Below are 25,413 nucleotides of genomic sequence, written 5' to 3'. Positions count from 1 at the left end.
TCTGTACTGGAATTAACACCTAATTATGAAGCGACTGTAAAATTAATATTAGAGTCTGATCTCCTTTTATTTCTGGTAACTTAATGTCAATCATACTAAGATGGTACTAAATGGACAAATTATCCAAAATCACTGCTAGACCTTCCAGAGGCCTTGCCCCCTTAATAGCATGGCTTGTAGGTTTGATCCCTATTTGAATTTGCTTCTCTACTCTCAAGTCCCAGCTGTGCTGAATAGCAAACATCTCCATTTCAATAGGGAAAATGGTTGGACTAAAGTAGTTCTCCCCAGGGGTCAAAATACTTCAGAAGGGCATTTAAGTGGCTGTATGTTATTGAGCGGAAACATCAGCTCACATATTATTGATTATAGCCGCATGGCTCTGTTGAAAAGATGTCTGCAGTAGTATTAAGTGCTGAGATAGGGACAGAGGAGTGTTATGCATTAAAAAATACTATCCATCTGTTGCCAAATTTCAGATACATGAGCAATCACAAGCTGTAACACAAAATCTAATGTGCAACCTTTGCGGCTGATGTGTCAGGTCACATTCAGCGACACTTCTTCAGTTTCACACTGCTTCAGATAGACAGCCTTTTGAATATTGATTGAAGCAAGCAGGAGGCAGAGCTTGATTTCTGCAGTTTTGCAAAGAGAATGTAATAGATACTTATCTGGAAATTTGCTTTCGGTAGCTAAAACATACCATTTTATTTAAAAACACCATTAACCTGTTCTGATCCCATCACTGTAGCTGCTAGGCAAGTATAACTGAAGTTTTCTGAAACCACTGCACATTCAGCCTATTCTTACTCGTGAGGTGCAGACAGACATACAGACACAGCACACTCTGCACTACCAGACTGTCATGTAGAATATACCTGAGCTAGCTGAAACTAGTGTGATCCCCCAGATTCTCCTCTCCAGTTATTATTTTATTTTTTTTAATATAATGACTATGTCAAATACCCCCATGGAAGGGTAAGTCAAGTGTCCCAGGCTGCCCTTTGGCTGGTATGCACTGGGAAGCATCACAGAAGGGACCATACAAAAAACACGTTCTGGTATAGCACCAAGAAAAAAATTAACCAGCCAATGCACTACAGACAAGTCTAAAGTCAGCGAAGTTCTGTATCACACACACCAAAACTTTCTCGAACAGATTCAACAACATATGACAAGATGGTAGTTCATACAATACGGTCACAGTGTTTCTGGGCTTTATGGACCTATACAGACCATTTTTCTTTTGAAAGAAAATTTGAAAGAAAATTTGTCTTCTGAGAGCTTGAGTTGACTATTCCTTTCTTGTAGGACAGCAAAATGTTTTTTGTTTTTTTTTTTTTTTCCTGAAAGTAATTAAGTGCTATGTGAAAGAACCCAGAGCTTCTATACTTGAAGATGAATCTCAATGCCTATGCTTCAGGTTCTGGAATAGTTCATTTACTACTTTTCCAAGCAACTTAAGATGTTTAAATCAACTGAAATTGAAATCTTGGGAGTATTTTTGGCGAAAACCACTCAAAAGCAGGCCAATGTCGTGGATGCAGCTATTTCCCAGAAAAGGGCTGAGAATCCAAAGAGAAAAAGGCTGTACCCAAAGTCAGAAATCCACTCATTAGTAAGGAGTTAAACAGTATCTAGGTCAGTCGACAGTCTTTCCTGCACAGCCTCAGCTCGTTGCACATCGGAAACGCTGTGTGGGAAGGCCAGGGAACTGAACTCACAGACCAAGTATGACTCAGACTGCAGTAATTTAATGACACTTTGTTTCTCTTAAATTATCCTCGGGATTAATAGAATCCACACCCTCAACATGAAACCAAATCAGGGTGAAAGGAAGAAACCACAAATTCATGGATCTTTGAGACAACAAAAGGTATCTAAAAGCAAATTTAGTAGTAAGAGGAGAGGACAGAGCCCTTTCCTATAACATACTACACGGTCTGAGCAGCAGAAGATGAAGAATTTGAGCCTCGGTCAGATGTTCTTCTGAAAGCCCTAGTGGGGATGATCTCAACAAGAATGTCAAGGAACTGTCTGCCAAAAAAGCAGAGGAGAGCTGTCATGGCCAAACACCAACCTCCACGACAGGAAAGCAATTTGAGAGAAATAGCCTCAACATTTCCCCTGTCGTTGCAGAAGCTGAACATTTGAGCCGTCAAATCTCTTTGGCACCAGGATGAGAAGACAACTACAAAATCCTGAAGAAGGCAGAACACCAGTGACCCAGGCCCAAATACAAATCCATTGAAACCCCTGAGGAGCAGTTAAAATTCCTGCAAATTCTGTCCCACTGCACAAAATGGAAGTTTGGACAGGACACTAACAAACAGAAGAAAACAGTGCCCCCAGAAGTACTCCTTCCTGACTGCAGTGTAAAATTACAACGATTTGCTCTTTCTTCTGTACTCAGAGATGCCTCCTACCCTTCATGTAAGGGAAAGACAAAAAAGGCACACTAACTAATACAAAAAGAAGAGAGAAATATACCCTAAGGGCATTAAAATGTCTTCTGTCACAGGAACTCATTATTTTTCTCCTAGAGAAAAAGAAATTAATCTCTCCTTTTTTGTGGAAAAAGAAAAATTAACAAGATCACTGTGGGGAGATCTGACGTAAACAGCAGTGGATACTTTTTTCAGAAGTGTTTTTATGAGTATATTTTGATGACATTGCAGACCAGTTATAAGGAATTAAGCATCTCAGTTCAGTAAAGTGTATTTGGACATACTCTATTTCTAACATAAATATCTCATGGAATTAAAAAAAAAAAAAAAGAGAGAAACTCGCATAGTTTTCAAAACATACATCCCCCATACAAAAATCACTAGGATGCTTGGTCAGCAAACAGTTCTCTTTGAAAGTAACATCTTGCTTATGTTTCAGCTACAAACACAACCATGGAGGAGTCCCAGTCCCTAATCCCCTCTAGTAGGTGAGGGGGGGTTTGGATCCAAGCAAGGTGAGGTGGAGGGCTCTGCCCCGAGAATACAGACGTTGTCTTTCCCTTATCTCAAAAAGAAATAAGACTCTTAAGCTTTTTTTTCCTCTGGCTATCTACCCAAGAACATCTTAAAAATTTGGGCCTGTAATCTACTGACACCTACCTAATTTTTTCACCTTATCAACTCTACATAACTCAGTTTTACAAAATGGTGAGTTTGTGCTCTTTAGACTACTACCACAATCTCAATTCAAGTGTTAGACAGGAAACATTTCATCACTGATAGAAAGAGCTACCCATTCATCCTGGGACAAAAACTCTTTTCAAAATATTTAATATTTGCAAGACTGTATAATTCAGAGCAAGTCTCCTAGACTTCAAAGAGAATTAAGAAATATGTAACTGAATAAGTAATTAATGGAACGGGTGGAAAAACCTTTATAATTTCTCATGGAACAAAGTAACATGCAATTCACTTGGGAAGAAACAGAAGACTGGGACAGATGACTGTGTATTTTTATAATGTCATAGCTGAATATTTGGAAGATGTTCAAAAAGAATTGATCTTAATTTACATAGTAAAGAGTACATTCCTGCTGCGGCCACGGTATGATGATGGATTGTTTTCAGTGGCAGGCCTGGCTAATGGCCTTTCACTAGTACTATGTACCTCCCTGTTGCAACATGAAAGCCCTGTAAGCTGCCACTGTCACTGAGGAAAAAGGAACACAGAGCAACACTTTCCCTCATAGTATTTGACATCTGCAAAATATAGCAAATTAACTTTCAGTAACAAAAAAACAGCCTTAACAATAAAAGTTCAGACAAAGCCTGCCACCACTCTGCAACACAGTAAAAGCATACAACAAATGTGGGGTGTTGAATACAGGTTATCTGAGAAACAGAAATGAAGGCGATTTACAAACGCTCCTTTTCAGGTCACAGAACTGCATACAACCATGTGGGGAAGGAAACCCTGGATGCTACATCAGCTCCACCGCATACCCTGCCAGGCTGATACCTGCAGGCCCTGCAGGGAAAGAGTCTCTCTCTCTCTCCTCTCTGCCAAGCAGCTTCTCCAGAGCTCCGCCAAGTTATTCCCACTTAATACAGGGGAGGTTTCTGCCCTGGGGTTCTGTACAGCTATGGGTCAAAAAGAAGAGGGGGGAAAAAAATAAAAAGAAAAAAAAAAAAAAAAGAAAGAAAGAAAAAAAAGTACCAGAGACTGCAGAGTTTATCTGGCACACAGCAATTGCATAGCTGAAAATCTCAGCCTTTGCTATCAAACAAATTCTAAGTCCAGGTTATGGAGTGCTAAGTGGTTTTAAATCCTAATACTGGCATTAGGAGCTGTGGGCTCCTGCAGGTGCTTGGTGCTTTCTAGGATTACTCTTTGTGAGCACACTGCAAACAAACAGAAATTAAGCTTGCCATTGTCTTGTGGGCATAAGTAAGCTTTTCTGTTTTACATGGGGTTTGTTAACACAAAATCAAAGAAGCAAGAAACACCAGTTCCTTGGTGATTTCACATATGAGCTATATAAACAAATAATAAATACATAAAACTAAGTACTGAACTGCAAGATTCTGCTGGTTTCCAGACTCCAAAAGGTCTTCAGCTCTTCAGTCTATCAGGAGTGTCCTCAAAATCAGAAGCAAGTAGCTTGGCTCTTTTTCTGGGGTTTAGATAATTTTTATTTCTGACATTTAGGGTTTGCAAATAAAAGATTTCAGACTGCTCCAGTATTTGTATTATTGAATTATTTATTGAGTTATTTTTATCACGATTTTGTATCTTCTGATACCATAACATTTATTTCACTACTGCAATCACTCATACATGAAAGAAAAAATCCTTATTAACGCTCCAGAATAATTGGTGCTATTTTGAGAGACTTCTGAAAGCTTGGTAGTGACTGTATGTAAAACAAAAAGCTACTCTGGGACTTGAAATACTGACAATGTGTAAGGTCTGAGTGAACAATGTTCTCCTAGGCAAAACACTGATCCACGGCTCTGTCTTTCAAAGATAGTATGCACAATTATACAGCTGTACAGAACACAGAGAAAACAACAACAAAAAAAAATACATATTTGGGGCTAATTAGATCAATTATGATGGTAGAAATTACCAATTATCAATTAATGCGATGTACTTTTTAAGTTAATACCCAAATCATTAAGTGAAATAATGCACAATTTTTTATCGTAGGGGATTTTTCTTGCGGCAACAAAGCAACAGACTCCAAGATTTTCCTCTTTTGGGAAAATAAAATACTAAAGTGAGTAAGAGAGGAAATTGAAATGGAAGGTGTAGGATAGAAGTACAAATTTAAACATACTTCTTCTACCAAAATTGATTCCGTTAATGATTAACTCAACCCACACAGGTTATTTCAAGTGGAATATTTGTACTAGTAACAGTGTCAAAACAGACCCCAAATCAAAGTCTTCTTTTTTTGTGTTTTCATTGGTGCTTTTTCTTACTTTTCCATGTATCATAATATTATCTACATCCAAATTAAAATTTGACTTTTTTTCCCAGATACTGCACATCTCTCTGCAAAGATTAGGTATTTAAATGTTAATTCTTCTCCCAGCAGCCCTTTAGAAATCTAATTTTCTACAGGGTTGGTTTGAGTCTATAGTAAGGCACTGTTCAAAGTCAACTAAGGCAGCTGACATTTTTTGAATGTGAAAACATGATAGAATTTTAGAACTTGTGGGAAAACAATTGAGGACCTAGGTCTAACATTTTGGGATGTTTTTTTTCCTCTTCATTTGTTTAAGGATAAACACTATTTTTTCTCCCAATTTCCTCAGTTGCAAGTTTCAATGGAAGTAACAGATCTGAATTTACTTGTTAATCTACAATTGCTACTGCTTTCACTCTGCAGGTAGAGCACAGATGTTTATTATCTGGGTTTCATACAATCTGGGGGTGTTACTTTTTCAACCCTATATGCAGCTTGGCAGCAACGTGGGAAAAAAAGGTTGAAAGGTTACTGAATGAAATGGCTGGTCTTATAATGTGTCAACATCAGATGGCTCATTTTTTCCTTTCAAGGAGTTAACATTACATAATTCAGAGCTAAGCAGAACTAACCTTTAGCAAACAGCCAGACTTCACAAGATTTCTAAGAGTTATGTGAAACTGCATTAGATATGAGACATCAGATACAAGAATCTGTTTGCAAATACAGACCCTGCTTTCGACTCCAAATGGTATTCGGGGGAAAAAGAAAGTTTAATGTCAGTATGCTGGGGTAAAAATCAACCTAGGCTCTAAGCCGACTCAGTTCTTAGGTGGTTTCTGAGCGAGAATCCTGCCTAAACTGTCTTTAGGAGGGACAGCATTTGGCATCCGCATTGTGGCTCTCAATATAGAACATATTAGGGCTTGTTAACACTTCCAGTAGTCCCCTGAAATTAAACAACCCCCTTCAAAATGTTCTTGAATTACTGGTTATTCTGATGAACAACTGTGGTGCTATCACCTCCCATCTGAGATGGGCCCCTGCCACCGGGGGGGAAACTGGGACTGGGACCCTGATCAAAGGCATTCCAGCAGCTGCCACAGAGCTTTTTTTTTTTCCTGCGGCTCTGCGATAGGGAACAAGGGTTGCATCTCTGTAGAACAAATACCTGCAGACTTGCAAATGCTTACACATTTTACAGGCCCTATGCTACCAAATCAGCTTTTTGTTTCCCAGCTAGAGATCTTCCACGGTGGTAACTTTTGCAGATCTGTTTTCCTAGTGCTCCTTTTACAAGCAGCTGCGGCTGAAGCATTCCTTCCCCTCTCCTCGCCCCCACTTCCTAAAGGAAATTCCATGGGATCACCTCTTCTCTGGCCCCACGCTGCAACAAAACTCTCATCCCCTGGGGGAGATGGAGCTTGGGCAATCACTGGGTCCCAGCATCTGCAGCTGAAGCCCAAAAGGCTTGGTGCACTTGGAGGCAGTTCTCGGTTTTAAGAGGCTGTGCAGAGGAGAGTGGCTGATTGCTGCTAGGCTATTGCCACTAAATGAAATGCTCTGTTAGAAAAACTTTACTTCTTGCTTAAATTTGAAGTCTGATTGCAAAATGGAAAGAGGAAATTAAAACCATCATATTTGTTTTAAATTCAAGGTATCTCAAGAGATTTTCTGCATCCAGAGGGCAGGACTCTAAGACAACATTTTTCCCCCCCCCAATCACAATTTCCCCACCCCAAAAATAACATAAATATATAATTATATTCTACAAAAAGGCATTATTGTTCAAAGAAGAATAAAACAAAACATCCTGAACTCCTCAGAGAGAATTTCGGTGTGGGTTTCATTTGATCATGACTATAAAGCTGTCTGAATTTTATTTCTAATTAAAGTGGAAGTATTAATGGGAAGATAGAGATCCTTTGCATCATGCCATGTCAGTCACTTTGTAATACGACTGCTGAAAGCAGTTGCTGAAAAATAAAGGAAATTACTGTTCAAACTAAACATTACCTCTGCAGGCCATTCCCAATTCCCATGGCACAGCATGCAGATGCCTCACCATGGACTGCGGAAGCCAAGCCCTAACAATACCAGGTCCTGCAGTCTCCATATCAGGAGCAACTGGCTAAAGGACACACAAAACCAAATGCTATTTCATCTCTGATGTAGGAACAGGATACTTTCTTTTGACACCAACCTATTAAAAGCTCATCGATGAGGCATCCGTACCTACGTGGCAGGCTGCAGCATCACAAGGGTCAGCAGAGCCAGTTCAACACGCTGTGCTGGCACCCAGCTGCTCTTCTGCCAGCCTGCCCTACTGAGGAGCTGGGCGCACCCAAAGGGCCCGGCTCTGAAGCAGCGGCTACAGGAGGGATTTTGGTGCTGTTCTGCATCCCGCAAACATTTAAAAATAAATAAATAAAAAGCCTGCCTGCATGGGCAGCGCAGCACTAGTGTAATCAACACACCTTCACCATCTTTCCTGATATGCTTGCTGCTTGAGCAAAACTGGATGAAAAAAAGTACAATTAAAGGAATTCTGCTGCAGGTTGCACATACTGAGCAAAACCCAAACCATGCCACAGTCCTTGAAGAAGGAACAAAGAAAATGATGCTTTTACCGCACAGCATGGAGCTGAACATTAAAATCACATGCCGTTGAGTGGCTAAAGGATTCACCCTCCTAGAACTAAATGCTATTCTGTAAAATGGGCATTATTTATTCAGTGATATTTGCAGTAATACCATTTAAAAAATTAACACACACACAAGCCTCTAAAGGGTTAAACTCATCCATAAAGAACTTCTTTCCACCGAAAAAAAAGTAAGAATAATAGATAGGCTTCTCTTCCAATATAATCAGTACTAACATTGATCCCAAAGGGAATAGTTTCAGGGACAGATGTATCACACAATTACATGACATGAAATGATATTCCACATAATTATGAACACAATATTTCACTGCACCTGACAGACAAATCATGAAAGAAAAATGCAAGAAAAGAGGAGAGAAAGGAACTAAGATAAAATACTTTAAAGAAAAAAAATGGAGAACTTGGGTTTGAAATGTTCAATTCAGCTTCCCCTGACCTGCACCATGTATCTGAAGGGGTCATGCTTGTGCTACAGACATCTCAGACTGTGAACTGTGCAGCAGCGACCTGTCCAGACCACTCTCCCAAAGGAGTTAAATGCAAAAGATAGTTGAACTATTTCCTAAAGCACAGCCATATCTGATTTCTAATGAGATATGCTAAGTAAAATTAGCAGATTTCTTGCTCTGAACTGACTGCAGCGATGACAGCTCCCTGCTACAGTAGATGCTTGAGCTCCAGTTCACAACTTCTCAGCACCGAGCATATTTGAATGAGATGGGAAATGGCAGCACAGGAGAGGTCACAGTTACATGAGAAGCAAAGAATGTGGAAATGTTAACATGCTAATGGCTGTCGCACAACTTAATAAAAAAAAATAGCATTTTATTAAGAACAGGGAACTGAAACAACATTTGGGTGCTCCTGTCCCGAAACAGGGAAACATTACAGTATGCAACTATTAAAAAAAATAAGTTCCCATGCTGTGAAAACATAGCACACCTGACTAGAATGTTTCAAATGGCCATTAGCTTGCCATTTGTTTTACTTATGCCTGGGTTCATTATGCTGAATATTTAGGAAAGAGTCCTTAAAATAGTCTCTCAGCAAGGTATATGATTTCCCAGTGCACACAAAGCAAAGGCAACCACTACAAGGTTCTTATTTTATGTTCTGACTGTCCTGGCACAGAACAATGGTCTGTCGTGGTAATTGTATCACTAACTTTGTTACCTTAAAACAGCTGCTTTCCTAACTGTAATCCCATTAAATATCCACTTCATAACCACCCAGGAATAATTTAAGGGGGAAGGACTAAGTGAAACTGTCCAGAGCAAAAAACAGATTTCAAAAATAGTATATAGACAAAAAACAGCTCAATAAAAGCAACATAGCACAAGCAAACAGCCTGGAAGGGAGCAGCCCAAAGGGTGGGCTGGCTCAATGATTTACACTGAACTGAACAGGCAAGACCTGGGCTCAGCCTCAGAGATTGAAATCTCACCCTGGGACTGGGGATTGTCAGACAGAGGAAGGCTCTGCTGCATTATTCTGATTTAATCATGTAAATGGTACAAAGGGAGCTCTCTGAAGAAACGCAACACTATAGAGATGCCATGCTGCAAGCCAGTAAGTAAATCATAAGCAAGAAAGTGGTAAGCTCAGGGCTTTGGAACCATGCGGCTTGGGCAAAAAGGTCATACGTAGTGAAGCACAGCACTTAGTGGAAGCCTGGAAAGCACCTAGAAAATGTGTCAAAGCATGTTAGACTCCTGTCTGAATGTCCCAAGACCCAAACTCTTAAGTCTCTATTCATATAAGCAGTCTCAATGATTTGACTGAAATAAATTAGATGAATTTTATCTTACATTTTTTGAGATGCAAATATGAAATGAACTACAAGAAATGACCGTCTCACAGCCAGTGAATAGGAATGTACAAGCAAAGCCTAAACAATGTGTTCATAATCAAAAAACTAAGACAAAAACAGCTGAAGGAGGCGCATCAAGCAAGTACTGAGAGCTGCCCCGGGGCAAGGGAGTACTATCAGGCATGGCAGAGGCCACCACTGCTCCAGCAACCCTGTAAAACCAGCACAGCATGACAGGGGCTCACTCAGTACAACAGACCTCATGGTTTGGGAAAAGAAACTGCGCCGCAAAGTCAGCCGGAGGGAGGGAAGCAGAGCGAGCGGCTGCTGAAACCACTCCACATCCCATGGCCACTGCTGAGGTCAGGCAGCTTCCTGCAGGCTTCCCCTGCAGGCTGTTTACTCCGATTTCTCCTTTCCTCTGCTTTTGTCCTTCTATTTAGCTGATTTCTCCTGCCTAGCCTCCCACAGAAAAGATATATCTATTGCACCTCTTGCTTTGCCTGCCCTCACATACCTAATGGTGAGCTCCTGTCACAGACAGGAGTGACTCAGGCAGCATCCCCTCACAACCAGGCCTATTGTGACATTCTGTGACATTCCTGCAGTGAACACAACACCTATCTTATTGCCCCTGGCATGACTGATATGAAGAAATTTGTTTTCCCAATGTCTAACAGGAGTATCAGGCTTGAGTTTGAATGCGCTATTCAGAGACGTGGTGGCTCCATTTCCCGCACAAAAGCCGGTAATGCTGCCTGGAAACGGCTCTGCTCCCAGGTACGCCTTCACAACAACATTATAATGTGGTCTTTTAATCTTGGAAAAAAGGAGAAAGCTTCACCTGACAAAGCGTTAAAAAAGAACCGCATAGATGAAGGTGGAGAGTAGATTTGCAGAGCCATATACTGACAAAATCGCGCTCTCGCCACAAGAGCCCTTTTCCACCGAAATGGTGAAGAGTTGTTAGGTGCGCTGGCAAATACTGCACAGCTGTGATACAACAGGAAAGCGAGCCCCACACTTCTATGATTTGATAAGAAGTTTCTCTACTGATTCACCAAAAATAATTACTCAAAATATAAACATGGCCAAAATTAGCACTGCTAGCTGTAGTGAGCAGTAACTAAAGCGAACGTACTGACTAAAAGAAAGCAAAGGACTGTGTGGCCAGACCCACGTACACGAGAACTCTGCAGAATTTTCTACTTCGCATTCTGAGTTGATTATATTGAAAATAGGATTTCTCTGCAATAACCATCACTGAAAATAACTTCTCAGTACAGCGTATGATACAAATCCATGACGATCAGAGGGAAAATCTGTGCAGATGGGATCTTTCTGGCATTTGTGGTGACAATGACGTTTTTCAACCATTATTTCCTCAGCCCACAGGTGTTTTTCCATCTTGTTTGACAACAACCAAAGACAGAAAGCAAAGCCAGTGATCCTTTTCCGTACATCCACTGACAACGGCTGACTGCTAGGCAGCCAGCCCACCTCTGCTGCGCGCAGAGCAGCCTTCCTAGCCCTTCTGTAACTAGTTCAGCACCAAGGGGGGCGCTCTCATAGGACAAGATCCAGCCTATGGGGAAAAGGAGCTAAAATTACTCCCAGTAAAATCTAAGGCATTTTGAAAAAGCTCAAGAAAACACTTCAGAGATCTGGAGTAAACAGCAGTTTCTTCATTGACCTCTGTGTCCAAGATTATATTCTTCTTTTATTTTGTATTACATTAGCTTAAAAATCAACTGTGAACAACTAGTTTTGCTTTCTTACTGTTATCTGACAGTTCAATATTCTACACTTTTTCTGAAAATATTGCAAAGAAATGTTCAAATCTAAACCAAAAATGTTATTTTAAGCTAAAACAAACAAAAAATTAAATTAATGAACTCCACAAATACATTTATTAATTTTTAAACCCTCAACCTTTTATTTTTTTCCGTATGAATAAATTGGTGGTATTAATTCAATAATAATAATAATTTGAAAAGGCATGTATATAATTTGTCAATAATATAATCTATTCCAAACACCACAGAATATATGTGAATCTCTTTTCAATGATATGCATGTAAAAGATCATTTACTTCAAGAAGTTTTTAAAACATTTTAAGCATCTCAAGCAGAAATGTTGTTCAGTGAGGTATCAGACTGTTACCAGGTTTGCTTTCAACAATATCTTGTCCTCTATGTCCTAGAAGTTTAGGCAGATTTTTAGGAATGGGAAAAAAAATGCATATGAAACTTTCCATAGTCTAAAAAAGTGAATTACTGAGCTTCTGTGAACAATGAGAGAGTGCAGTCATCTCTGTCTTACTGAAACATCAACAGAGTTGCTAAGGGGCTATGTTGGCAGTGAAGTCTAAGGCTCTTAATAGATTACCCAGATTTTTGAAAGATGTTCCAAGCCTAAAAATTCTGGATATCTCACTTGGTTCCTCAGCAGAAACGGAGAATTTGAGACAGGACTTCCTTTCCACCCAAGCAAGACGTTAAAGAGAAAAATACTTCACAGGAGGAAAAGCAACCACCTTCCAGGTGCTTAAATTCACTTCAGAATTCATTTAATAACTGCATGGCTGTAGTTTTTGCCAGCTGCTAACTTGCAAAATGAATGCCAATCCAAGTAGAATTACATATTGAACAGAAAAAAATTAAATTAAATTAAAAATAAATGAGCATCTTCGGCTATCCAAGAGGAAAAGGACTAATTACAGAAAAGTACCGAACGTGTCTCTTCTAGGATGCTGATGCATATTGATGACATCTAAGACTGCACACAATGTCTTCAGAAAGAGGATCAGGAGCTATGGTAACCACTACCCAAATACCGGGTGGCTCCAGTGCAAAATAACCTCACAACTCCACCCTAATGTCAGTGTGTGGGCCAAGGTTGCTTCATCATCTCAAGAGATAAAAATGGCGAAGTAAAATCTAATTCTGTAAAATAAGGATTTGTAACATGAACTAAAATTCAAGTATTAAGAGGTCATCGCCACGGTCAACGTGGGAAGCTGTAAAAACATTCAATTTATCAATGGATCCTTAAGAAAGGCTGATAATATGTTCCCTTTTCCATAAAATATATTGACTTCATTTACTGTTGGCAAAATGACCAAATATAAATATTATTTTTTTAATTTCAAGATAATGTAGCAAGTTGCTTTTATTATAATAGTAAGATGACTGATACGACTATTATCCTGAAAGTCCAAGTTTTGTTTGGAAAAGAAACAAGATTTAATTTTTGTCTATAAATTATGCATCTGATTCTTTTTTTCAGCATTCAAAAACAAACGTAAGCTGGGATACAAGACTTTTTTTTTTTTTTTTGACAGTTTCCCTGGCCGTTTTGCTAACTTACATTGCGATCTTGGACACATTTTTTACATATCCCTATTCCCATATCTGCTAAACAGAAGATAACACTATTTTGAGAATCTTGGACAGTGGTGTTATATGTAAAACCTAATGATGCTCCATTTGTTCAGAAGAGATCAGGATGTTTTCTTAAAGGTGGTATTGCACAAACAATGTCTTCAAAATGATCCACCATGTGCACTATACATTTCAGAATTACTAAGTACTTTAGCGAGTCAGTAAAACATTTAAGAAAGATGATTTTAAACTGTATATACACAACCTAATTGCACGATCTCTAGACATCTGACACATATTTGAAAGTAACTAAAAGGCACGTGCTGCTGTAAAAATGAAAAAACAAACCCAAGAACTCACACAAGCAGAAATCTCGTGTTAACAACATTGCCTGAAAACCTTCTGCTAAGCCAAGTCTACCTGGAACTCCCGGCAGCACTGAGTATCCTCATGCAGATCCACTTCTTTAAATCATAATATAATTGTACAGTAATGTACAGCCAACATAAATTAGTCTGAAACTAGGATAAGATTTCAAATGCACATTATAATTTACAGCAATACAAAACAATTGCTCGAGGAGTTCATATCAGCAGATTATGTTAGCACTAAACAGAGGAGAACCTCTATTGCAGGTTCTTAATAGCAAGTTTCACATTCAGGTGTTAATTTTCATTTACCTGTCATATCAACAGCATCAGGCAGCAGAACAGGTGACCATTGCTTTTGCGTGAGCAATACATTGGTCTGTCCACCACTATATTTAAATTTTCTGTGTTTCTCCAAAGTGCCAAACATATTCTGTTCCTACTGATTTCCATGCAAGCTGAAACTTGCCATCATACTACAGAATGACGATTTTATTTACAAATCTGTTTTTTCTTCCCTCATAGCCCAAACATTCATTTTGCATATCTACTACTAGCTTTTAAGGTATGATTTTTTAATTTGTATTTAAGTATAGTACTTACGGTTGGCATAATTTTACCAGGTCCTGATCAGTGGTGTTTGGAGGCAGTGCTCTGATGTAAAGGTTTGTTTTACTTAATTGATCCCATCCTGAGTTGCTGCTGCTACTACTGTTGTTATTACTGCTGGTGGTGCTGGGACTAGGAGGAGCCATTGGGTGGGCTGGTACAATGGACTGCTGCAAAGGAAAAAGTGTGTTAGAGTGAACTTCAGACAGCAATCACAGCATGCACATTATCTCAGTCTACAGCAGCCTATTGAGCATTTGGAGCACTGTGTTAAATCTGTACATAGTTATGTATTTTAAACACTCCCACTTCCACATTGTGTTTGGGACAGGACTCACAGGTGCATCCGAATGCCCAACTATCACCTGAAGCACGCTCAGTGCATGTCACAGATTCAAGTAACATATAACCTCTGCTGAGTACTACTCATATTTTATCACTCTTCATTGTGGCATCTGATACGAAGATGAAGTAAACGATATTGTTCTAACAGGTACAAACTAAGTTTATTTCATTATGACTGTTCCATATCATAAAGGAATATTGTAGCAGACATGAAGATAACATTTCTTTAATCTATCAAGAAATATAAAAATAATTAGTAACTTCTTTTGTCTCTCTGCTGGCTTTTACTACTTCACACAATGCATATATATATAGAGAGAGATATAGATATATAGATATATATATATATAGGGGGAGAGAGAGAGAGAGAGAGAGAGAGAGAGAGAGAGAGAGAGGGAGAGAGAGGGAGCACAGACTGCTTAAGGACTAGACTTTCAATTACTGCCACTTATCTCAGTATTTGTGAATATTATTTCAAGAATCTCAAGAAAAAGATTCTATATCATTCCAAATAATCAAAGTTCCAAAAGGAGGTAAGCACTCAAACACTTTATATAGTCCTCAGGATATCTGATGCAGTTGTTCTTAAAATCAGGCCATAACGAAACTTTAAAATGACACAGAGAAAACCTGCAGAAGAGCAACTCAACCACTTACTTTAACAACAATATAGCATGGCATGGTACAGAAAGTAAAAAAAACAGGTCTGTGGTATGGTACGAGAAAAATACTTGATTATAGTAGCTAAAGTTTGCCAGGAAAGGTCTCGTGGACAATAAGGTTTTTCACTGACAAAAAAAAATCATTGCATTCATTCACTTTCCTGCAAAAGTCTGACCCCCCCTACACCTCAAGAAGCTCATAGCAAAGAACCACCTTACAAGCTGCAGAGGAAATGCACTGAAGGAGGAAGGAAAAAAAAAAAAGGTAAGAAAAAAAGATTGGAATATAAATTGAAACATGAGTGTAGACTCACTTGTTCCCGCCCCTGTGCCACCCTCTTCTTTGGACTAGTACAAACACTTGTGTAGCCACAGCTGGAACCAAAAAATTATCTTCCCTGATCTGGTTCACCACATGTGGTTTTATGCTACGCAAAAGCTTTGGCTGTCACAAGGCAGGGAACAGGAACGTGTAGGCAGAGAGGAGGGGATTACAGTTTGCGTCTGCTCGAAACGTTCATGAAACTACAACCTTCATGCACAAGAAAAGTGAAACCATTTTGGAGAAAACCTTGGGAAATTAGAATGAAATTGGGAGTGGAAAAAAAGTACAGAGGCACTCATTCTATCAGATACTTCATGATAATTACGTGTTCCTTTTCCGTGTTTCCCTGGGAAGGTTTTGAAATCTTCCAATTCAGTATATTGCAAAGTTTATTATGCAGCAATACCAGCCTGAAACAGGCTCACTGGAGAATCAACACTGATATGAAGAAACAAAGTTGTTGCCTAATTGAATTGAACTGAAAATTATCAAAAAGAATGAAACATCTTCATGATAATTTTAAATCTCAGAACTGAATATCAGTATTTCATTGCCATAGGGCTTTGGGGTTGTTTGTTTGGTTGTTGTTTTTTTTAAAGTAAAGATTTTTGGGAACAATAAAAAATAAAAAATGAAAAAATTTATACTCCAAGTTGAAAAGCTGATCCAGAGTTTCTTCCAGGCATGATTTAAAATGGGAAAAAGATTAAACCCTCCCTCCAAATTTGTAATGGAAACATTGACGGATTTTAACTATAGCAGCACAAGTTGGGCTGTCAGACTGCTCTGCTTCCAGTAATGCCAGGCAATTATTTTTAGGGTTACGAGCAATGTGGAATGAGAGAGCGACTAGTTTCAAAACATTTTCATAACAAACTGAGCAAATGCAGCCTGACACAGTGCTATTCTTCCCTTCAAGAACTCTTCAGCAGAGTTCTCACAAGACATGAAGTGACCCAATGTGCAAGGTTTCAAAGAGAACAATTCCCTCGTATGTACACATATACAGCTTTGATAAAAGCGAACGTGTATGTATCAGTCATAACCTTAACCAGAAATTACTACTAGAAACAAGGAGCCTCTACTCTGTTTTGCAGCATCTTTAGTTTGTCATTGCTGTAACATACTGCAATGGTTTGCCCTTAAAGTCTTTGGTTTTCTATGGTATGAAGAAGCAGTTTTGTAAAGTCCTGCCTTGATTTGCAAAAGCAAGAGAGGAAAGTGAATGGGTGAATGAACACAGAGAGCAGGAATACCAAATCTCTCTTCCCGTAAAACATAAACACTACTTTCTGAGAAATTTAAACTTTTAGTTAAACATGAAGATGTTCTAGTGCTAGCGGTTACATCCAAATATGATGGGAATGCAAATGTGATTATGGTTGTCTTCCTAAGTTTACAGACAGAAGGTTTTTGACTGCTTCCACAGAAACCCATACCTTTACCAGCCTGAAAAGGCTTTGCAAAACACAGATGTCTGGCATGCTGCAGCTTGCAAAACCCTGCAGCCCAGTGACACACAGACAGCTGCTAAAGGGCCAGTGACATCTTAAAGCCATGCACCTTATACATACATATTTTATTTTTTAGATTAAAGCCTCATTTGAACCACTCTTTCTGCTCGGATCCTGATCAGCTACTGATAAACCTGAAAGATGGAGGTGCCCCTTTGGTCCAGGGCAGCTTTTCTTTCCTTGTCCAGCCGCAGCTGCTGCACAAGGCTCGGCCCTGGTGGAGGCCGGCTGCTGGAGCCGCGCTGGCAGAGCCTCCCACGCCCGTAGCGTGCGCCAAGAGAGGAGTTTTTCTGCTGGCCTGGTTGCATCACCTCCCCAAACGACATAAGCTAAGCTGATAAAAGTTCTCCTCCGCCGGCACAGCTGCATCCACGCCTGGGTTTTTGCCAACGTATCGATGTCAGCGAGGATGCATGACTATTTTCCACACCCCTGGCTAATACAGCGCTTGCTGGCAAGACGTTTTGCTGCAGAGACCTGGCCAAAGCTTGGGGTTGTTTGTTTGGAAACAGCTTTCATGAACATTAACTGAAAGCTTTTCCAAACTGATTTCAGGCTTTGTAAAAAGTTTGTTGTACAAACTGTAGTCTCTGTTGCAAATTTGTATCAAAAGCTGTTCTTAAGATTTTATCATACCGACTTCACAACGGTTTGCAATAACGTAATAGAAGCAAAGCCACATTCATTAATTTTTCTTTTTAATCACTACATCGTAAATCAAGACACTAAACATGAACAGAGGAGGAACAAGCTTAATGGAGCAGACCATTTTCTTGTGACAACATTCCTGCTCAAAAGGATCAGCTGCCATGCTGGTTTACCATTTCTTCCTCAGAGTTCATTCCCAAAGACAATTGTTGATCATTCTTTCTCCACAGCAGTTTCCTTCTACCACCTTCAACAAACATTTGAGCAAAAAAGGCCAGAGAATTGTACCACATGCCGTGTGAGCTCCCCACCTGATACCAGAGCCAGCTGCACAGAGCTGCCACCAGCCGACCCTCGGCTCCAGGACACCATCCCCCTCCCCCCGGCCCACCTCAGGGGCAGAAAACCACAGGTACAGGTTAGGAACTGGAAACACTCAGTGGCAGAAGAGCCCCTGAGGAGTGCCTCACGCTAAGGAAAGCCGCCTGCCTATGTCTTCGCCTGCATATAGAGGCAAAATGGGAACGATCACAAGTATGGAAAAACAGCTGGAGAATATACTCTTCTTTATATGAACCATTCTCGTCTGTCTTATAAACTGGGCTGTGCTTGAGGATTGGAAACGAGTCAGAGCAGGATTTTGTCTGCCAAGGAGAAGAATCTTTTCATTGTCAACAGGAAAATCTCTCACAAAAAACCACCCAACCCAAACAAAAAGGAACAACCCGGAGAAATTCCTTTGACCTAGGAGCTGAGCGATACTGAATCCTTGTGACTTTCAGACTACAAAAGCCCAAGGAAACTCCAGCAAGCTGAAGACACAGACCCAGATAACCATTGTCCCAAACCAGAGCACGATTATTATGGTAGCAATCCATTCACGTCTCTAACTTAGTGTTATAAAAGCATCTCCGTGAAGTTATACAACATGCTAGCATTTAATTATGAGCTCCTCTGCGCAGCTAAAATTCCTGATGGGAAAAATACCATGACTTCTACCAGTAGAGTAAGTTCTCACACATCTACTCTAACTCAAACCATAAATTACAGCACACATTAACCATCCAATTTAGCCTGAACTGCTGCTTGGATCATCCCATAGTTTCAAAACCTACGATGTAAGCTAGGGCTCAGGAAAATAGAAGATGCCACATCTGGTGAAGCAAAACAGTGTCACACTTCAGTAGCTTAGGAAACATGTTGTCTGGAATAAAATCATATCCTGAACTGAAGGAAGACATCCAAACGTTCAACAAAAATGACTGTTCCGTGATGAAGATGGTTGCTTTATTAACTTCCTTTAGGCCGTTTAGTGTACACTGCAAACTGACAGCTCTATGGGGATGCCATTTTGAGTGTCCTGCATTGTTTTGTTTGATGTTTTCCATGTCTAAAATGTTATGGCAAGCAAAACTGATTTTCTGGAGGCCTCTCCAAGTCCAATTCTCAATGGACGTGATTCAACCAGCAGGAATAGGAAGATCTGCTGCTGCACTCCCATCTCCTCCCTTAGGGTAGGTTCTCTGACTGTTGTTCTTTGCTCTGTCAGCACTTGTCACAAAGATGCAGCAAGTCAGCTGCTTTCTAAGCATTTTCAAGATTGTACTAATATAAAACGTAGAGAGACTCACCGAAGCCTTGTCCTCCAGACTCTCATTGAGAACTTTCTTGGGAGAAAAAGCCCTGGGACCTCCCCCCTCCTCCTTTAAACCACTGACCTTAAGTTCGCTATGAATGGGGGAAGAACACGGTCTTGGTGACGCTGTGGGAATCAACAGGGTGATTCCAGCAAGGGCTGGTTTACTGCACAAAGCTGAGACCATGGATATCGTGTCTCATGATTACAGAGCTGTTTGCACAGCCAGGATCCAAGCCTACTCCATCTTCCTTTATACAGTGGAGATGGCTGCTGGTGCTCCAGCTACACAGTGAAGAAACAAGTAGGTGTTGGAAGAGGCAGGACCCCGTGGGCGGAGGCTGGCAGCAAGCAGAGACTCTCCCTGTTATGACACATCATAGACAACCCAGGAACACCTGGAGACCCAGCCCTGGGTCTCTTAAAAAAAAAAAAAAAAACACTTCCCTATTTTGGCATGGAAGAATTATGACAAAAGTACTACAGCTGGCACTACGATAAAGATGAATTGCAACAAAAAGGCTGAGATTCAAGTACTCAAAAGTCACACAGAACTGGAAACCCCCTCCCTCACATGTAACTCCTTAGCACATAAGTTTTAAGAAGAGCTTTACCAGATAAAGAGAGGGTTATGCCCTGTTCCTCGCCTGCCTTTATGTTAAAGCCAAGTCCTCTGAAAATTATTTTTCTGAAATACAGACAAAAAATTTTCCACACTGAAAGAAAACATAAGGAAACAAAAAAACATATGTGGATAACATGTCCATGAAAGTAAAATCAGTTATTTTCACTTTGACTTTTTTTAATTAATATTGTCAGTCTTCTCTAGTCCATTACGTTCTAAGTCATTTAAATTATCTTGCCATTAAGAACCAGAAAAGCTTCTGGTAAAATTCAGGAAAGCAGCCAATACACTTTTTTTTCTGAGAAATTTAAGAGGCCTTTCCTTAAAATAAAGAAATGCAAGAGTGAATAGATGCTTTTCTTAGCCTCCCTGTAAAAAGATGTTTATAGAGCGTGGTTCTATTAGCACTGAAATGAGACAGTTTAACATAAACTCTCAGTCACAGCTCAGAGGCTCCTAACAATTTCAATCCTAGAACGTCCTGCTTATAACTCAAGTCCTCTCTCCTATGACAGCACTTTTGCTTAGGATGGTTAAAAGGACAAAGCATCTTTCACAGTAACTTAGCAGGACTACATTTGTTCCCAGCAGAAAGCAATGATTACTAACTAACAGCAGAAGGTACCATTCCAGCCTGTTACAAAATGTTTCCCTGAACTTTTAGAGGAGCTGAAACTAATGATATTTAAACTACCCATACTAAGGTTTAGTAGAACAGCAATCTCCTGCCAGTAAGGAAACAAACACAGCTCCAAATCTAAGCATGTTCATTTTATGAAGACACTTGAAAAAGGGGAGCATAATCACAGCAACATAGAAGCGTATGACAAAACCCATACTGATGATACCCAATTTTTTTTTCTCCCTCCAAGAATGATTTTTTTCATTATTATTTTTTAATAAAAAAGGAGCTCCAATTGGGGCTGGCAGGAGAGGATGACAACAGAGCAAGCAAGGGATGCAGAAGCTCCTCCTGGTTCAGGTAGCTCTTCTCATTGATAATGGAAAAGCTTCAAAGCTCCAAGGAGCTCATCTCATCTATCAAGTTCATCAAACGGGATTTTCAAGCGTTCCACTGACTGATTCGTCTCATCCAGAGACAAACAGAAGATTATGGATACAAGAAACTAGCTGCACCACAGCACAAAACCTACCACAAACGAGAAAGAAGGGAGTGCTGAACTGGCTAAGCCCCTGCTCTTTTGCAGAAGCTATTAGTACTTCTCCCTTCTGCTTGCTTATCATGAATCACAGCATCCTTGTCCCTCAGTTTTATACTGGATTCCCTGGACAATATTGGTACCATGCCCTTGCCATGACAACGTTATAGATACAACTAAAGCAAAATATTTGAGCTTTAGCTTCTGAAACTTGAACAGGCCGCAGCAAGCCAACAGTCAGCCTAGGTTAAAACAGCAGAAAGTCAAGATGCTGAAGTACCTAGAAAAAGAGAGCTTGGTACTGAGATCTACTGGACAGAAAAACATGTGCATGTTTTTGTGGTTAGCCCTTCATTGAGCAATAGACACAAAAGAACTCACTGCCAGCTTCCTTCTTGACTCTAGTAAAAACACAGACCTGCTTCCTCCAGTGCAACCAGCCAAGGCTTTTGCTCAGGATCCAGACAGAAAAGAGTACTGAATCCTGAGCCCACGTTTAAGTTTTTGTTCCAGGATAAGGATTCACGCTGCAATTAGAAAAAAACACATCCCTTTGTAGAGAGACTTAACTCACTCACCAACGGGTTTACGCAAGGCTCTGAACTGCAGCAAGTCCAGCACACAGCACTGAATGCAACTAACAAAAATCTTGCATTGCACATCTATTGCTAGACGTTGCAAGCATTCTATAAAACCCTACAACACCACACCAAAAAACAGCCAGTCAAGATATTTCTGAGGTAGGAGAAACTCCTTGGCTGAAACTGCACTTCACTTCGGGACTCCCGTGTCGTGCAGGAGGTACGGCTGGACCAGGGATGGTCGAGAACTGGCAAGTCACATCCAGCTCACAAGCACCTCAAGGGCAGCTCAGGAGACTCAGTAAGTTTGCTATGGCTCTGGTTATGCCATAGGAGAGGCGCCGCACTGGGTCACGCACTAGCGTGAAAATCCTACGTAGCAGCAAGGGCTGGATTTCCAGTGGAACCCATAAAATGCCACCAAGGCAAGCATGTAGAGGGGTTCTCACCCCTCCCATTGAAGGAAGCATCTAAGAGGTTTAAGAGAAAAAGTGCAGAAGTGTAGCATCTGCCTCTGACAATTGATTATTTCAGCTCTCACAGTGATAAGAGGTTTAGAAATCCCTAAACTACATGGTCACAGCAGTCCCTTCTCACTGGATATATGATTTTGCTTAAACATTCACGTAACAGGAAACTCCTACTCACTACCACCATTTAAAAACTCTTCAGGTGTCAGCCCAAAACAGATTAGTATCAAATAAAAAGAACAAGTTTTCAGGCAATTGTTCTACTTCATGAAAGCAGTCAAATTCCCAGGACATTAAAAAAAAAAAAAAAAAAAAAAGTCAAACTGCAGCTGGCACATATAGTACTCCCATAAATAGTTTCGTTTCTCTGTCAGCCATCAAATGTCTTGCAATTTTTTTTTATTTTGTTTTTTAAAGGGGAAGAGGAGGACCCAGGGAATTTCACAGCAGTCAGCCAAACTTCAATTCCCGGAAATATTCTGGAACAAATTATTAAACAATCGGTTTACAAGAATCTGGATGATAATAGAATGGCAAAAAAGCAGACAGAAAAGATCTGTCAAAAACAAATCACATCATCAAAACAATCTAATTTTCTTCACTGTCAGGATAACCAGCTTAGTGGATAAGGTAGCAGTAGTAAATATCTACAGATCTTGATGACTGAGACCTGTGACACTGTCAGGTGATATTTTTCATCAGGAACAAACCAAAAAAAATGTCTTGATCAGCAGTTTCCTTTCTAATGGACCCTGTAGCAGAAAGTGAGATATGGACTGGAGTGGAGACCACAAGCAAATACACTCATGATCTTAGCTTGCACTGTCACGGGAAGGGAAGAAGCAGAGCAAAAAAGCACACTGAGCTGCATCACTGATACCATTACTTCCTCTTCCTCCCAACCCTTAAATTCATGGCGCATCCTAACCTTGCTGTTTTTAATCTCTTCTTAATAAGTAAAATTACTCTATACAGGACTGAACATCAGAAGGCATAGTAATCCCTCAAAATAGAAAATACCTCTGACTATGATAATACGATGCCCCTGTCATTTTTTCAATAAAGAAAAACTAAAAACAACCTGACATCTACTATGATCAAAAATCCAAAGGAAAGATGGCAATTAGTTATTCATCAAATCTGGGAATAAGTGCACTGAAACCTGAAAATAAAAAACTTGCATTATCCTTTGACTGTACTTAGAGTGTATGTAATGGGGAGAAGTAGGATACCAGAAGCGGCACCAACAGGTAGGACTTAAATGTATGGAAACTACAGGATGTGGATATATCCTGGGTATTTTCTTGCTCCCTTGCAGGAAAACAAGGCAGTAATGTATAGCAGGTAACCGTTTCTCTAAGTGAATCCTGCAAAACTAAGCCATAGATGTAAGGTGGCAACACACAAGGCAGTTGCTCCTGCTCAGAGGACAGACCCCTGCATTAGAAGGCAGCAGATCACCTGCACAGCTGTGATATCGGTCACCCTTTGTGTTATTAGCTATTCTGAACTTTTGCCTCCACTGCTAACAAATGGGGCCATGGACAATATTCAGTGTAATCCAAAACTTAGAGTTTTCAAGTATTTATATTTATGATATGTTAAGATGTATGTTTTTATGGGCGTAAGTAATTATTTGTTTCATAAACGGTAGTACTAAACATGCAACATTCTTGAAGCCATCCTTATTTTCAACAATTAAGGATCAATTAAGGATGCCATCCATCATCTCATTTTGGTGATTAGTCCAGCTACGTTCATATAACTCATGAAGTTGCTGACGGGATTCCTAGGATCACATTAAAAAAGGAGTACAATGCAGACATGGAGATACTCACCCAGAGAACTGCTTGAATACTGGTACTACTGGCAGTACAGCAGAAAGTATGTCTGACCATCCTCTACTTCTTTTAAAGACTATAGGAAAAAAAGCTTTCTTTTGAAAATTAAAAACTCTGCAGAAAAAAGTCTGTGCATTCCTGAAATACTGTTTTTACTGCTCTTCCATTATTGTATTTGTATATTATCCATTATTGTATAACCTTGTATTAAATTAATACAAGGTTACTAATAAGCTTTTAAATATCGTTTCTTATTTATAAAGCATCACAGGCTTCATGAGATATGTAGATAAACTCTGCAGTTTTTTATTTCAGACTTTTTTATTGTTTATAGTGTCTTCTTATTATTTGTTTCTGTTTTCCAAATTCTCATTTTTCCCCCCCCAAACTGCAATCTCAGCATTCTGCTCATCTGGCTAGCCTAGCCACCCTCCCTCCATCAACAGCAATTACAGGACAGAAACGGCACAGCATTGAAGATGCATGTCAAAAGAAGCATCTGCTTTTTTGGCAAACTCCACACTGTTGGTGGCATTGGAATTATTGCTATACTGTTTGTCACAGGGTTAGACCACAGATGGCTCTTTTGGCTGACATGGGATCCGCTATGTCATTTTCTGTTTATTGAAGTTAAAAAATAAATTGAAGAACTTGTGCCTGACCATGTATGAGGGAGTCAGTTCTTATTCAAATCCCTTTGTCTATGATTCCTGGTTCCATATGGGCAGTATACCATACCAGCACTGTGGCATCATTGTTACTGTGCACCCCTCCATGCTATTTTAAAGAACAAAACAGATCTTTTTGGCAAGGCCACCATACTGTTATGCCAGTATTCAATAAGTAGCACTATGCAGCACAGCCCCCAGCCCATTCCTGCTTCTCCTGCTGTGTTCTCTGAAGATGTAGATGGTGCCATAGAGGCAGCTGGCTCTGGCCCTTTTTTCTACATTCCTAAATCTTAATCTTTCTCTGGCAGACAACGCCCATCTCACTGCAGCCAGCAGCTCCAGCAGAAGGAAAGGTGGCACGTCAGAAAAAGCCCTCTAGAAAAGAAGCCAGTTTTGTAACACTTCGTCATCAAGATGGAATCCAGACAACCCCAGCAACACGTTCTCTTGAGATACACAGCTTATGCTTTAAAGTATAGATCAGTTTATATATTTTATCCTTCGTATTCAGTTTGTCAATGTTTTTCCTTTTTTAATTGCCTAATGCATTGTGTCTTCAGACTTAACTACTTTAGAGATTATCAGCAAAGAATGTGCTAGTATAGAAGCACCACACAAGTGCATCACGAAGGTTAGCATAACACCAATGCCAAGAAGATCCAATTCTGTTGCTCAGC

At 40.0% G+C, this 25,413-nt stretch overlaps 1 protein-coding gene across 5 annotated transcripts in view; it reads right to left on the bottom strand.

Moving 5' to 3' along the window:
* RBMS1 (RNA binding motif single stranded interacting protein 1) overlaps positions 1 to 25,413 on the bottom strand; it is a 149,622-nt gene that overhangs the window by 52,078 nt on the left and 72,131 nt on the right. For 4 of the 5 annotated variants that reach the window (XM_084289316.1, XM_084289318.1, XM_084289317.1 and 1 more), the window contains exon 2: positions 14,253 to 14,428. In XM_084289316.1, coding sequence (XP_084145442.1) covers positions 14,253 to 14,428 — 176 coding nt within the window. The remainder of the gene's footprint in view (positions 1 to 14,252; positions 14,429 to 25,413) is intronic. The other variant, XM_084289320.1, reaches the window with a different exon arrangement.

The sequence above is a fragment of the Netta rufina genome (assembly GCF_964035555.1).
Source record: "Netta rufina genome assembly, chromosome: 6".
In the NCBI taxonomy this organism is placed as follows: Eukaryota; Metazoa; Chordata; class Aves; order Anseriformes; family Anatidae; genus Netta; species Netta rufina.
Note: the sequence above shows the minus strand (reverse complement) of the source record. Positions and strands in the feature narration are given on the sequence as shown.